Here is a 15,564-nt window from a genome sequence, read left to right on the forward strand (position 1 = left end):
GAAGGTGTAGGGCTGGCCAAGTATGAGGATATGAGGAATGAAAAGGGAGGACATGTTACAAGGGAAAAAATAAACAAAAACAGTGAAGGACAGCCCAGAGCTAACAAAGCAAGTTTATGCTAAAAATATATTCCTGTAGATTCTTGTAACTGAAATAGTGTCACTTTTCAAAGAGGAAGCAAAGCAAGAGAAACCAATTTGCCTTTAATATTGAGCAAGTATTTTAGAAATGTTTTTTCAGTGTAATTATCTGTGGTTGCCTCCAGGACATGTTTGGGTTTCCATAGAATCATTTTTTCCAAGAAATTGCCAAAATTAAATTCAGACTCAAATGTGTACTAGCCAGTTATGGAAGAAAATCTTTCTGGATACCAAACAGTAAACCCATAAACCTTATCTTATCTTATCTTATATTATATTATAGTGTGTGCACTTTTTATGCTATATAATCTTAAGTGTGACACTTTTTATATATAATTTAATACATTCCTATGTGCCAAAACCTTGTACATTTTTCTGGCATAATTACAGAAGGGGGCAGAGCTGACTGACTTTGGATCTGTAGCCCACACCATGCAGAGGCAACTCAGAGTCCACAATTCAACAGAGTTGCATGAGACACCCCTGGATGCAGGCTCCAGACTTTGCCTGAGACAGAGGTGACCAAGGGAGACAGAGCCCTCCAGAAATCTCTACTGGAAGGCAACTGTGATCGGGGCCATAAGAAGTTCAAAGCAGATGAACTGGAGGCTGGAGGACAGCGAGAGAAGAGGGCAGGCCTGAAAAGATGGGAAGACCTGACACAGTAAGACAGGACTGTACTGTTCTTCACACATATACCTTTGTACACTTTTTACTAAGGTTTAGGATAAATTCCAGCAGATGGAGTGAACAAAAGTGTGCCTACCTTTCTTCAAAAGTATATATGAAGGGCCGGGGATTTAGCTCAGTGGTGCCACCACCAGCCTCACAGCACAAGGTCCTGGATTTGATCCCCAGTACCCCCGCAAAGAAAGTATATATGAAGAAGTTGGCCTCCAGAAGATCTGTTTATTTATCCACCTACAAGTTTAACCAGATCTGTTTTTAGGCATAGGCCAGCACCAGTTATTAAAATTCTTTTCTTATTTATCAGTGAGTAGAATGGTATCTCACTGCTTCTATTTTGCTTTTCTTTCATGACCATCCAGTTAATTTTTTATCTTGTTCTATTTTTCTCAGTTAACATTTCCTGTTCCAAATATTTATAGGCTACTTGTCACTTGTACTATTTGCCTTGCAATTGCCTGCTCAGGTCTTCACCCGTCTTTCTATTGGGCCATCTATCTTCTTCAAATTATTTGATAAAAGCTTACTGCATATTAAAGGATATATATTTTGTGAGTTGTAAATTGTATCAAGAGTGTAGAGGAATTGGACTCTTGGATACTGCTTGGGGGAGCAGAAATTAATACATTCTGAAGAACAACTTGAATACATGTTCCAAGATACTTAAGGTATATTCTCTAAAAAATATTTACCTTATAAAAGTTCAGAATTACAGAAACACATATGTATAAGGATTCACAGAAACACTGCGTATGAGAGTGAAAAATAGAAAAAATGCCCATTAACAGAAAATTGATCACATATACTACCTCATACTTTAGAAGGAAGTCATCATGCTCAGCCCACTTTTTTTTTTCTCATTAAGTTTATTGGTCAATTTTAGGTATACAATACAGTTATAGTCATCATTGGGATCTTGTACCTTTACATGATGCATCTTGGTTCTTATTTTTCCCCATTCCCCTGCCTCCCTTCAAACCCTCCACCCCTCCCTATTTACAAAGACTTTGTTTCCAGTTTTTCCTTTCCCTTCCCCTACCCCTCCCACTTCCCTTATCCCTTTAGACCTTTTCTTCCTACTTCACATTATCAATTATTCATTTTGATCTTTATTTACACCGTCAGTTTCTCACACCAGAGAAACTATGTGGTATTACACGTGTGTCCTATTTATTTCACTCTCAGCCCACTCTTAACAGTTATAGTGTTCTGCTCCACCTTCTTAAGGACAAAGTATCTACAATAAGTTATTTGAAAGTCTGCCTGGGGCATTTGTCTACTCTCCATTTATTTATTCAGTCATTTATATCAGTATGAGCTCATGGATATTTATATTGTACTTTGGATTATCATCCAGTCATATGTTATTTTGTTGCTCAAATTGTTCCTGCTTTGGCCAGTCACTGCAAGCTTTTTCAGGTGGCCCTGCATCCTCCGACACATCCCAGCACTGTTCTGGTTTGTCAGTGTGAGCGCCTCCTTTCCGGTGCCGCAACATGCTACAGGCTCATCTTGTACACTCATTGCTCCAGTCCTAAAATCAGCCACTTTTAAAAGGAACTTTGGTTCCATTTATTAGGTAAGAGTAGCAGAATCCAAGATGTGTACCCAATAGGTGCTAAATTGGAGTATCATTGTTTCTCAGCCAGCAGAACAAGGAGAGGGAGGAGGTGGGGGAAGGTGGCGAAGGAGAAGGAGAAGGAAGGGGCAGAGGGAGAGAGACAGAGAAAGAATTAATCTATGTATCTATAAATATTTCTACCTGTGACCATTAAGCTAAATATAACCTCATACTGATATCTCCAACTACAATCCATTATCATATGGATTGTTCTAACCTGGCTTCTCTTTAATTTCCCATTTCACCAGAGAGAAAGTAGCTCTCACCGTCTGCCATCCACATCCTCAACTGTTCGCCTCCATTATATGCATGTCAGAACTGTTACTCATCCCTCCTGGGAAACAGCTTTATCAGAATACAGTGCTTGTGTATAGCCCCTTCTATCTTCAGTCTTACAGGCTCTACATTTTTTCAAAATTCCTCAGGTCAGCAAGTTTTTCCTTCACCCTCCTCAGGGAAGTTGTTTTATACACCTACAACTCTATAATTGTATATACAGTATATTTAGCTTGCTTTTTTATATTATTAATTTTATTGGTACATTTTAGGTATACAATATAATGACATTCATCATTGGGAATTTGCACCTTTACATTCTCTTTGTTCTTGTTTTTTCCCCCTTCCCCTGCCCTCCCTTCAATCCCTCTAGTCCTCCCTATTTACAAAGACTTTGTGTCCATTTTTTCATTTTCTCATATTAACTCCATTCCCTTCTTTCCTTTCCCCTACCCCTCCCATTTTCCCTTCCCCTTTGCCCCTTTTCTTACTATTTTACATTATCTATTTTACTTTTTAGTCCTTATTTACACTTTCAGTTTCTCACACCAGAGAAACTATTTGGTATTTACACGTATGTGTCCTATTTATTTTTGAGAGGACCCTTCAGTCTCTAAAATGAATTTTTCTTAGTTTGCATACATATTCTAAGGTTTCCTCTCGGTTCTGTAAAGTTGTGAATGTGTATAAATACATTGTGTCTCCATGCATCGTTACATTATTTTTCAGAAGAGTTTCACTGTCTTAAAAAAAATCTCCAATACATCACACATTCAGCCTTTCTCCCCTCCCATAACCCCTGAAAACCACTTATCTGTAATCCCAACAGTTTTACCTTTTCCAGAATGTCAGAGGGATAGAAAAAGAATCTTCCATAGGTAGCCTTTCACATCAGCTTTTTTCACTTACTATATGCATTTAGGATTCAGCTATACAACTTGTTAACTCATTCTGTTTTTTAGATGAATACTATTACATTGCATGAATTTACCATAATTGGTTTATCCATTCACCTACTGAAAGACATCTCAATCCCTTCTATTTTTGATAACTACGAATAAAACTGCCATAAACATTTCTGTGTTAGCATGTGTGTATGTGTTCAAATTAACTGCGTAAATATTGGATCATGTCTGTTCCATTCTGCACTCCCACGAACAATCAAAGAATGAGAGTTTGTGTTGCTCTAAATCATTGCTAGCAATTGCTATTTTTAGCTTTTCTGTTTTAGACATTCTAATATGTGCGTAGTGTTTTTTACATTTTCCTGGTGATAAATGAGCATCTTTCATATGCTTATTTCCCATCAGTATATCTTCTCTGATGAGGTATCTGTTGAGATCTTTTGACCATTTTTTTATTGGACTGTTTTCTCAGTGAATTTTACTAATATATTTTAAACATAAGTCTTTCATCAAATACATATTTTGCAAATATTTTCTCCCAGCCTGTGGTCTGACTTTAAATTCTCTTAACTATGTCTTTTTTTTTTGGTACCGGGGATCGAACTTGGGTCCTTGCGCTTGCACAGCAGGTTAACTATGTCTTTTAAAGAATGGAAAAGGGCCAGGGACTTAGCTCAGTGGCACCTCACCTGCCTTGCAGGTGGAAGGTCCTGAGTTTGATCCCTGGTACAAAAAAAAAAAAAGAATGGAAAAAAATCTTAATTTTAATAAAGTCTTAATATTAGGTGTTTTTTCATGGATTGTGCTTTTGGAATTATGTCTAACAACTAGTCATCAGACTCAAGGTCATATAGATTTTTTTTAAGTTTTGCAGTTTTGCCTTTCACATTTAGGCCTATTATCCACTTCAAGTTAATTTTTATGAACGTTTAAGGTGTGTGTCTAGAATAATTTTTTCAGACAGAAGACACATGTGCACGTGTGTGCACATGGACACACACACAAACACACACACACACAGTTTCAGCTGTTCCTGCTCCATTTATTGAAAAGATTATCCTTTCTCCATTGAATGCCCTTATACTTTGGATAAGGACAGCCACTTCCTGACTGTTAGCTTGGGGAGGTAATTGGGTTGTCAGGGCAGTAACCTCATCAATTGGTTAGCCCACTGATGAGTTAACAGTTGAATGGACTATGAGGAAATGGGGCCTAGTTGGAGGAAGTGGGTCATGGAGCATAACTTTGGGGACTATATCTGATCCGTGGCCCCCTTCTTTTCTGGCTCTTCCTATTCTCTCTGCTTTCCAGATGTCCTGAATTGAGCAACTTTCCTCCACTATGCTTCTATCATGATGCTTCTGCTGTGGATGTTTGATATCTGCCGTGCATCATGATGTTTCAGCCAACCATAGATGGAAAATCTGAAATGGTGAGCCCAAAATAAACTTCTCCTTCTTTAAGTTGCAGGTATTGGGTATTCTATCCTAGTAATGAAAGCTGACAGGTACACATCTTTATGAAAGCTCAGTTGACCATATTTATGTGGGACTATTTCTAGGGTCTATATATTCTGTTCCATTAACCTAGGTCTCTATTCTTTTCCAATACAGTACTAAGACCTGTAACTTTGTTCTTTTTCAGTATTGCACTGATTATTTTAGCTCTTCCATATAACCCCTAGAATAAGTTTGTTGCTCTTTATAAAATAGCTTTGTAGGAGGCCAGGGATTTAGCTCAGTGGTTCTACCACCTGCTTCGCAAGCGCAAAGACCCAAGTTCGATCTCCGGTACCAAAAAAAAAAAATAGCTTTGTAGGATTCTAACAGGAATTACATTAAACCTACAGATTAAGTTGGGAAAAATTAACATTTTAACAATATTGAGTCTTTGGGGCCAGGGATTTAGTTCAGTGGTTCTGCACCTACCTTGCAAGTGAAAGGTCCCAAGTTCAATCCCCAGTACCAAAAAAAAAAAAAAAAAAAAAAAAAATCAAACAAACAATATTGTCTTTCAATCCATAAATATGGAATTTATCACCAATAATTTAGATTTATTTTGTTTTCTTTCATCGGTGTTTTACAACTTTTCACATATAAACCTGTACATAATTTGTTAGGTAAAAACCTAAGTTTTGTTTTGTTTTTGGTGCTATTACAAATGGGTATTGTTTTTAAATTTCAAATTTCAATTTTTCATAGTATATAGGAAAGAAATTCACTTTTATATTTTGATCTTGTGTCCTGCCACCTTGCTGCTATACTTGCTTATTAGTTTCAGAAGGGTTTTGTAAAAAGCATTTCTTTGGAATTTTCTACATTGTCAGGCATATCATCTGTGAATAAAGACAGTTTTCTTTATTTTTTCTTGACTTATTGAACTAGCTAGGACTTCTGGTACAATGTTGAACAGAACTGGTGAGAAAACAGATCTTTGTCTTCCAGTCTTTGGAGGAAACCATCCAGTGTCTCACCGCCAAGAATAACCTTGGCTGAAAGATTTTTGTAGATGTTTTCTAGCAAGTTGTTTCCCTTTGTTCATACTTCACTGACAGTTGTTTTTGTTTGTTTGGTTGGTTTTTATCATGAATGAATGTTGGACTTTGTCAAATGCTTTTTGCAGGTCAGTTGATAGAATGATACAATTTTTCTTCTTTAGCCTATTAATAGAGCAGTTTACATTAATTTTTAGCTGTCAAACAAGTTATGCATACTTGAAATATATCCCAATGGTCATGGTGCTAACAAGTTTTTAACACATAAACTATTATCACTATCATTGTTTTGATGGTATAGCTAACACTAGCTAGCTGGGGACTAAGTACCTCCTGTAAAATGTCACAGAAAAATTATAGATGAATAAATCAGAATACTTATGAAGACAAAAAACTCTATTCAGTTAATCAACTACAAATAAAAACAAAGCATAAACCAAAGGGGGAAAAACAAGAATAATCCAAGTTTAAGAATATTATTTATTCTTATGAGAAATCTACTTTTGCCACAAATTTCTCCTAAGCCCATTGATGATTTTTCTCAGAATCCAAGAATTGGAAGAGATTTTAGCAGCCCTACCCTCTCCCTGCCTCCACCACTGGATGCTATTCCACAGTAACCGTGAGGATACCTTGGTCTGGCTTTTCCCTGAGCTGCCACAGTTAGGAAACTGCCTTGTGTAAGGAGAAGCTAAATGCTTCTCCACTTCACTCCCTGACCCCTACACTTACTGATCAGGCCCCATTAGTTATGTTTAATCAGCCTCTCATAAGAACCCCTCAGTTACCTGAAGACTTTGAACTTCCTTTCTGAGTCTCCTCATTTCTACATCCTTCACCTGAACCTTCCTCCCCACTCCCCTACTGCCCACCTTGCACTGTGACACATTCTATTCCTGTGTGACCTCCACACCCACCCCTACACTACCACCTCATGTGAGACACCGAGGACCAGACATAACTGTCTAGGAGTGGTCTGGACCAAGCAAATGAAAACAACATTACTTTCACCTGTGAGAATGTCTAAAAACAGAAAAGCTGACAATGCCAATTGCTGGTAAGGATCTGGAGCAACACAAACTTTCATTCACTGCTAGCGGAAATGCAAAATGGGACAGACATGATCCAGCAATTGCACCTCAAGGGATTTACTCAGATGATGTGAAAACTTACATGTATACACACAGCAGCTTTTTCGTGGTACTGAGGATTGAAGCCAGGGCCTCTGCACTGAGCTATGTTTCCAGTCCTTTTTTATTTTGAAGCAGGGTCTCGCTAAGTTGCTTAGTTGCTGGGGCTGGGCTCAAACTTGCAATTCTCCTGCCTCAACTTCCCAGAACGCTAGGATTACAGGGATGTACCACAACACCTGCCTTATGAAAGCTTTATTCATAGTTGTCAAACCATGGAAGTAACTAAGATGTCCTTCAGAAGGTGAATGGATAAACCAATGGATATACCAATCACAGCACATCCATACAATCAAATAGTATTGATCTTTTTAAAAATGAAATGAGTTATCAAGTCACACAGACAGAGATGAACCATAAATAAATGCATATTCAAAACGGGGGGAGCCAGTCTGAAAAGGACACATATGTATGAGTCTTTTTTCTCCCCTATGACATACTGGAAAAGATAAAAGTTTGGGTCACTGTCTTCCTCTCCCCATCAAATTCTGCCTCTTAGGCAGCTCTGACATCACTAGAAATGATCATGACTTCAGGCACCTTGACCACTTCAGTTGCAGCAACTCTTAACCCCACCATGACTGTCATTTCCTTCTTGATTACCAGGGACTGCTCAACACCACAAACATATATCCCAGTCTTGTGCCACAACTTCAAATCTTGCAGTCCTCACCTCCTCCTTGATCCCCTGTGGCCAAATCTGTTTTCTCACCACCACTATTGTCCCTGGCAGCCCTTCTTGGCATCTGTTGTGGCTTATGTCTAGATGTCCCCCTAAAATTTGGTGAGGTCATAGGTGGGGCTTTTCAGAGGTGACTGGATCTAGAGTGTGTGGTGCTGGAATCAAGGATGTGTGATCACTAAATCAGCCCACTGATTGGTTTGGCATAGTTCTGGGTGTAGATAATGGGAAGGCCCATCCTGGGTGTGAGTGCTACTTCCCCTAAGGGTGTGTATCCTGGATAGAATGTAAAGGACAAAAAGAGAGCTGCTGCTGTCTCTTGGTGCTTGCTGCTTTTGCTGCCTCCTGCCTTCTGCCTTCCATGCCATGAACTGTTTTTTTCTCCTCTGTGATGCCCCTCTGCCATGCCACCTTGCCTTGGAGCCAGCCAATTATGGACTGAAACAAACTGTGACCCAAAATAAACCTTTCCTTCTTTAACTTTAGGTGTTAGGTATTTTGTCTCAGCAACAAGAAAAGTAACTAAGAGCATCCTTTTCCTCTCAAGCAGACCTATCTCCTATCACTTGTCACTTCAGCCTTTTTCTTTACCAGGGCTTGAAGTTCCCTTACCCCTTGCTCCTTCTAGAACCTGCTTTGCCAGCCTGTGTGTGTGGATGGATCGCCTTCCTACACTCCCACACCCAGCCTACAAAGGACAACTAGAGAAGACCACCTGCCCACATGCTCTGGGGAAACTTTAAAAGTCACAGTCTATTTCACCTGGGCCACTGCTACTGCCCAAGAGTCTTTCCATAGCCAACTCTTTCCCTTACTGTGGAGTGGATTTCTCACAATTTCCTGATCCCCACCGCACCTTTCCCTCCGGTTTCCCTGGAGAAGAGGAGCCACAGGCCTCCTTGCACCACACCTAAGATGGCCTGCAGCAGCACCTTTCATCTCATCTGAAGGGGCCCCAGGTCTCGGCCTCTCCCTCTTTCTCTCGGACTTGATTTAATCAACTGTCCCTCTCTCTCATCTTTAACTTCCTGGTCTAACTGGATGCTTCCATTCAAAATACGAACTTCCTCAAGGCTCTTCTTACTTAAAAGAAGAAAACATGACCACTTCCCGGCCACTCCTCCTCCTCGCCTTCTGCCCTGGGAGCCCCTGTTGTAGGGCTCACCCACACTTGGCCTCTCCACCATCTCCACCTCGCACCACTCAGCCTGCATGTCCCCACGAAACTGGCTGAAGTCACCAGCAGGCCTTTGATGCCAGGCTGCAAGGCCTCTCTTTTGGCCCTGTCTTGGGTGACTGAAGTTGCAGTACTCCTCACCTTGAAATGGGTTCTAGACACTCCCCTTCCCGAGTGCTCTTCCTGCTCCTGGTTGCCCCTGCTTGGCCTCCTGTACAGCCCCCTCCCTGCCCAATGCCCATCAACAAATGGCAGCAGTCCTCCGGCTCTCACTTGAACTTTTGTTTTTTCCAGTTCCTCCTTCATCTTTTCCAGAATTTTCTGCATTCTTGGGGCACAATCCCCACCCTCATGTCTGCACTTAGGCCCCACCCTCCTACTCTGGCCTTAAGAGTTCCTACCATGCTGCTCCCTTTTTAAAAGTTAACATGAATCAGGGCCTGGGATTTAGCTCAGTGGTTTCACCGCCTGCTGTGCAAGCGGAAGGACCCAAGTTCGATCCCCGGTACCAAAAAAAACCCCACACATACACACAAAAAAGTTAACATGAATCGTTTCCTGTGTGCCAAGTACTGGGCCGAGTTCTTTACACCCACAATTCTCATTTAATCTTTAAAAGCCACTTGGGATGCTTCCTGAGGAAAATGAGCTCACAGAGGCCACAAGTCAGCCCAAGATAACACAGCTGATAAATCATGGAGCTAGGACTCAAACCCAGGTCTGTTTGATCCTAAGACTCTTACAGTGTCCCTGCACACAATTTAGGGCAACAATGAAACCCCCAAAATTAAATGCAAATTTATATATCTGAACATAAATATTCCCATATTTTCTGGGGATAGGTTCATATGTGATACTGTCAGATTCTCACAAAAATCCATGATCCAAAAGAGACCAAGAACTTCTGGGCTATATGGTGAACTCCTTGGAGTGGAGAAACAGGCCTGGTACATAACAGACCTTTAGTGAATCTGGGTGAGCTCTTCTATCCAGCCAGTCTATGAGGAAATCCCAAAGGACTCAGACCCATGGAGAGGCAGGTAGACTGGCCAGGGCCCTCGCCACTCAGCCTCTGGTTTGGCTACAAGTTGTCTCAAATAACATGGCAACCTCCTTCCCATTAGCTGACCTTCACGTTTTTCTTTTCTTCCCTTGAATTGTTTGGATGCATACCATGTGCTAGACAAGATGCTGAAAGTTCTTCGTATACCATTTCATTTACTCTTCATAACAGCTGTGCAAGGTGACTACTATGATTCTTCTCAGTTACAGATAAGGAAAATGATGCTCTGAGAGGTAAGTGGGCTGCTTTCTCTTCTCTGGAGTCTGTTGAGGAGTCCTGGTCTCAGATGTGAAAGGTCTGCTGAGAAGGGATGCCAATGAGTTCATCTTACGCAAAGCAGCCCCAGTGGCTGACCAGGCTGGCCTCTGATCAGTTTTCAGACCAGAGCTACTAGGGCTATGTACAGCAGCTGCTGGCTCTCAGAGTAGCTGATGGGTCAGCAGGAAGCCCATTTCCCAGAGCATTTTGTTTGAGAAAATGGGCCTTCACTTCTGGCTCATTTCACCACTCGGCCTGAGCTGGACACAATGCAACTGTTCACAGAACAAACTGCACTGCCTTTGCCAAGCTGGCCTGGCATCCACGTGCAAAGCAGATTACATCAGAGCCCCTAACACCCCCTCCTCCGGGAGCTCCGTGGCTGGTCAAAGGTGGGGACTGAATTGACTCCCAATCAAATAGTTTTGTTAAGAAAACTATGAATCCCCTGATAGTCCGTGCACATCTGTTTTTTAAAAAAGACTAAGCCCAGTTGAAAAAATTTTCAAAAGAAAGAGGAAAGAAGCAAAAGGCCTTGGAACTTCTCTTTTCAAAACAGACGGTGTGCAGCTCCTATCCCAGATGTATGAAGTCCTTTCTTGGCTCCTATTCTATTGCATCAAAGAACACTAAAGCCTACTCGAGCCCTGATCTTCAAAATGCAAACTAGTGCCCCTCTGAGGCTCCTGCTGCACTTGGAGGGGACTGGAGATGTTGAGCAACAGTGATGCACAGGACTAGGCATTTCTGAGAGGGAAGGCCCAGCTGGATCCAAGGCCCCAAGGGAACACAAGCCCCAGCACCCGGAGGGCCAGTCAGGCACCACATTATGCAACCTCTAGGCTAGTGGCCTCATGTGAAGCCAGAAAAACCAGAATAAAGAAGAAAAACTGCCAATAGCACCATGGGTTTCTGGCTTATGCAAAGGGGCTCTTGTAGGTTGCTTTCTACCTACAGTCATACTTTGGCAGCTCTGGCTAGAAAATCAGTAGCCCCACCCCTCAGTTGGTCTATGTGTTTAATCATTAGTCAATAAACGGGCATGCAGCTCTTCATGCCTGGAGCAAAGTTTCTAGCTAGACCAAGTCAGTTTGGAATAGTTCAGGAGCTGTGAGTTTGGATTCAAATAAGTTCAATTCAAGAAGTGTTTCCTGGAACCTCATTCATTCATCACACACTGACTTACTAAGGGTCTGTTATATATATGCCTGACACTGGGCAAGGCTATTGGGGACACAGTGACAAACAAGATAGACATAGTGCCTGTTCTCACAGAGCTCACATCCTGGCAAGGAAGGCAGAGACAGACCACAGGGCTACACAGAATGAGGACAGGTGAGTAAAGTACCACACAAAGTAGAAGGTTAAGATGAAGGACAGATGACTGGGAGACCTCATACAGGCTGGGGACTCAGGAATGACTCCCTAAGGAAATAATACTCAGGCTAAGAACTGACAATGTTCAACAAGGAAGAAGAGCTCTGGGCTGAAGGGGAGCACACAGGGAAGGAGGGAGCTGGCAGGGCAGATATGTGCATCGGACAAGACCGAAGGCCAGGATGCAAATCCTGCTGAGGGCGGGCCAGGGACAAGAGGTTAGGCTCCTGGGTGGGGCAGAGGCTGGATCCCCCATGCAGGACCTCCCAGAGCACTGCAAGGTGCTCAAACTTGAGCTGATGTGGAATCAAAGCCCCTGAGTGATATCAGCACAGCAAAGGCACATTCATTTCTACCTGCTTTGTGAAGATGGACTGTAATGGCACCAGAGTGAATGAGGGTGGGAGGTTTAGGAAGAGGGGTTTAGGAAGAGGCACCCTGGGGCCAGGTGCATCAGACTGAACCCTGGTAGGGCTTCAGCCTACAGGAACAACAAACAGACTGCCATCTGCACAGGCACATGCAAGGGCGGTGCTTACCTGGTTAAACCTCCGGGTAAAGGCCACGACATTGGGGGCGAGACTATGCTTCTCCTTTTTACTCCATCCACAGCTGGCTAGTTCCTAGGAAGCACAGAGTCATTTTCAACAGGAATTCTAATCAGGATGCAAAATACACCATGGCATCTCATTAGCAGGTAAACATGGAGGTGGGGCAGGGCTGAAGTCTCGGCCACTCACATCTTCACCAGGTGGGAGAGGAGGGCTGGGTCTGAGGTGCCTGTACACGCAGAAACCATTAGAGATAGGGAGGAATACTTTCCCCCATAACTCTGGCCACATTTCCCAAGATTTCTTTGTCAAAATATTCTTAATCTCACCACATCCCCTCTCCCAGCTTCTCTGGGACTAAAAGTCCTTTCTTACAATGTGAATTATCTGAGAGGGCATAAATGTTTTAACCAGCAGCAGGGCTTATCTGGTCACAGATGCGACTCCAGGGCTCCAGGCTAACAAAATTAAAATCTAGTTGAGGAATCTCAGATTTTATTGGACATGTGACATCCATCCTCCATCCTTCCCCTCAGGATCCCAAAGCCAGTGCTAGGAAAGTATGGGTTATAATAAATATAAAGCCCAGCTTATTACACTGATGTTCAGGACTGGGGCAGTTGTTGCCCAATTTCTCTCTTGATAGTTGGTCCCTCCATGTTTTTCCTGGAGTTTTAAAAAAATAAACAGCAGAAGTTTTGTGTGCATGGGCATGTGCACTTAAGAGTCTATGGTCTGGGCCAGGGATTTAGCTCAGTGGTTTTGCCGCCTGCTGCGCAAGCACAAGGACCCAAGTTCAATCCCTGGTACAAAAAAAAAGTCTATGGTCTTATTTCCACACCATGACAACTTAGGAAGACACCTGGAAAAGAAGTGTGCACCTACAGTTAGACCTGTGTCAGATCTTGGCTGTTCATACTCCAGCTGCATAATGCTTATCTTCTCAGAACCCCCAGGTTCTCATCTGAGAAAGCCTGGCATAGGTAGGCACTTGGTAAAGGCTGTCTTCCCTTCCTAAGGGACACTGCTGTGAAGCAGCAAAAGAAGCGGTCAGCTTAAGCTCCAACCACTAATACCATATTCCTTTTCTGACCCCACTCTCCCACTGCTGTCTTGAATTATTAACAAAATCTATTATTTCTGTTTCATTTTGTTTATGTCATATGTGTAGGGGCCAAAGCAGGTATTTGTCCATCTGCCCGTATTTATTTGGTTTGAACACTTCAAAGACCCTGATTCAAACTCTAATAGTTCTGGGGATTTGACAACTCCTTGAGGAGTCTTGTGCACCAGAAGACAGGTAACATTAAAATTAAAACCTCAGCAGTGTGAAACATTACATTTGGGAGATGCTTTGATGCAATGGATGGAATAAAGGCCAAAGCCCAGTTGGATCCCAGCCCCATCACTAGTTTCCTGGGCATCACTTCCCTCTCTGAGGACAATGAGAGTGCTAAAAGCAGCCCAGAGGACTGCAGTGGGGACTGCAGGAGGAAGAGCCCGGCAAAGAGACACCCAGACACAGAGCCTGGCTGACACAGAGCCTGGCTGACACGGCACTCCAACAGCATCTGTTCAATGAGCGAAGTCTGAGTACTCCTCTGTGTTGAAATTTCCAAACTTGGTGCAGAAAGATTTATCAAGATGTCAGAAGAAATCAGACCATTCTATCCTCACTAAACTGAGTTCTAGGCCCACCCTTTCTGGCACCATTTTTCTCCTGTGTTTGGCTTCATAGGATTACAAAAGATTCCATCTGTGTGAAGTGGGTTTGGAAAATGTGAATTAATAGAACAAAACTCTTCCAGTCACTAATGCCTAAAAAGGTCCATGTTACAAACTGATGTGATTATAATTAAGTTAAAACTGACCAGAGGAGACAAGGCTGGCTCGCGGTGGGAGACAGGGGTTTGGGCAGAGCCCAGGAAGGCCTGGGTCCTGTGCATCCTGTGTCAGCCACAGCAGCCCTAGCTGCATGTATTCCCTCCCCAGGGCGCAGGTCTGCAGCTTACGAGGCTGCCTTTGGTTCTGAGTTCTGGGCTGAGGTCACAGTGATGTGAAAGGAAGCAGAGCACCTGCACAATCCTCTCCCATTGTCTTCAGGGACCTCACCTCCTTCACGGAGATATTCCCAGTGTTCATTGGGGAAAACAAAAGAAAACTTCCTGCCACTAAGCTTTCCATTTTCCCTGGTTCCTCTGTGCCCCTCTGGCTTCCCTCCCTAGGACCCACTGTCCCAGTGGTGCACCCCCCACTTGCCCACCCAGAGCCCTTGCCTGTGTCTTCAACCTCTCCCTCCAGCCTCCCCTTCCTGCTAGTGTTTCAGTACACACAAGCCTCTCCCATGAATAATGATAACAGTAAGCGATGCCTTTCCTCGGAGTCCCACCAGTCTCCTCCAGCTCCTGCTTTCTTCTCCACAGGTGTGAATTTCTTAAGCCTCCCCTGCCCCTCCCACCTGCCTTCTCTATGTGATGCTTGCCTGAAACTTCTTTTCTCTTCCTGGCTGTGACACCACAGCCCTTCCCAGGCCCCCAGGGCCTCTTTGCCATATCTGCCACCTGGTCCTTACCTTTCTTTGCACTCAGCCTTTTTCTGCTTATCTTCCCACCCCAGGTCCCTCAGCCTCAGTCCTGTTTCCTAGTTGCTTTTTTGCTTTTCTGACACATGTGTCAAAGCCCCACCTGGGTCTGTCTAGGCTTGCCTTGTACATCCTTGTGTGTGTATTTATTTCACAGACATGCCAAGCCTTCAGCTGTGTGTTTCTGTGCCACCCACATTCCTGTCCTTAGCCCCAGAGCAAGATGCCCAGCTACCTCCTAGCCACATCCCCTTGGTACCCCTTAGCCTTCTCAAAATCAGTAGGTCCAGACTAAAAGAGCAGCTATGCAGCTACCTTAAAATAAAAACCCAGAGTTGGGTGTGAGGGTGCACATCTGTAATTCCAGCTACTTGGGAGGCTGAGGCAGGAGGATCACAAGTTCCAGACCAGCCTGGGCAACTTAGTGAGACCCTAGTGAAACTGGGAATGTAAAGCTCAGTGCTCCCTGGGTTCAATCCCCAGTACTGCACAAACAAAACAAAAACTTGTGATACCATGCAATTCATTTAGAAATTCACTCTGACAAAGTTGAGTGTTTAT

At 43.1% G+C, this 15,564-nt stretch overlaps 1 protein-coding gene across 31 annotated transcripts in view; it reads right to left on the reverse strand.

Moving 5' to 3' along the window:
* The window catches only part of Ralgps1 (Ral GEF with PH domain and SH3 binding motif 1), a 262,738-nt gene that overhangs the window by 150,360 nt on the left and 96,814 nt on the right, over positions 1-15,564 (reverse strand). For 28 of the 31 annotated variants that reach the window (XR_015439737.1, XR_015439736.1, XM_087182747.1 and 25 more), the window contains one exon: positions 12,411-12,494. The exons of 1 other annotated variant lie outside the window; for it this stretch is intronic. Coding sequence is in view for 28 of the 30 variants with exons in the window: in XM_087182747.1 (XP_087038873.1) it covers positions 12,411-12,494 (84 nt within the window). In the remaining 2 variants the exon portion in view is untranslated. Of the gene's footprint in view, positions 1-10,346; positions 10,522-12,410; positions 12,495-15,564 lie in introns of those variants that run through there. 2 more of the 31 variants (XM_021262035.2, XM_021262027.2) reach the window with 1 other exon arrangement.

This window comes from Heterocephalus glaber, unplaced genomic scaffold (assembly GCF_053883595.1).
Source record: "Heterocephalus glaber isolate CG9 unplaced genomic scaffold, H.glaber_assembly_v1.0 deba00001479, whole genome shotgun sequence".
NCBI lineage: Eukaryota > Metazoa > Chordata > Mammalia > Rodentia > Bathyergidae > Heterocephalus > Heterocephalus glaber.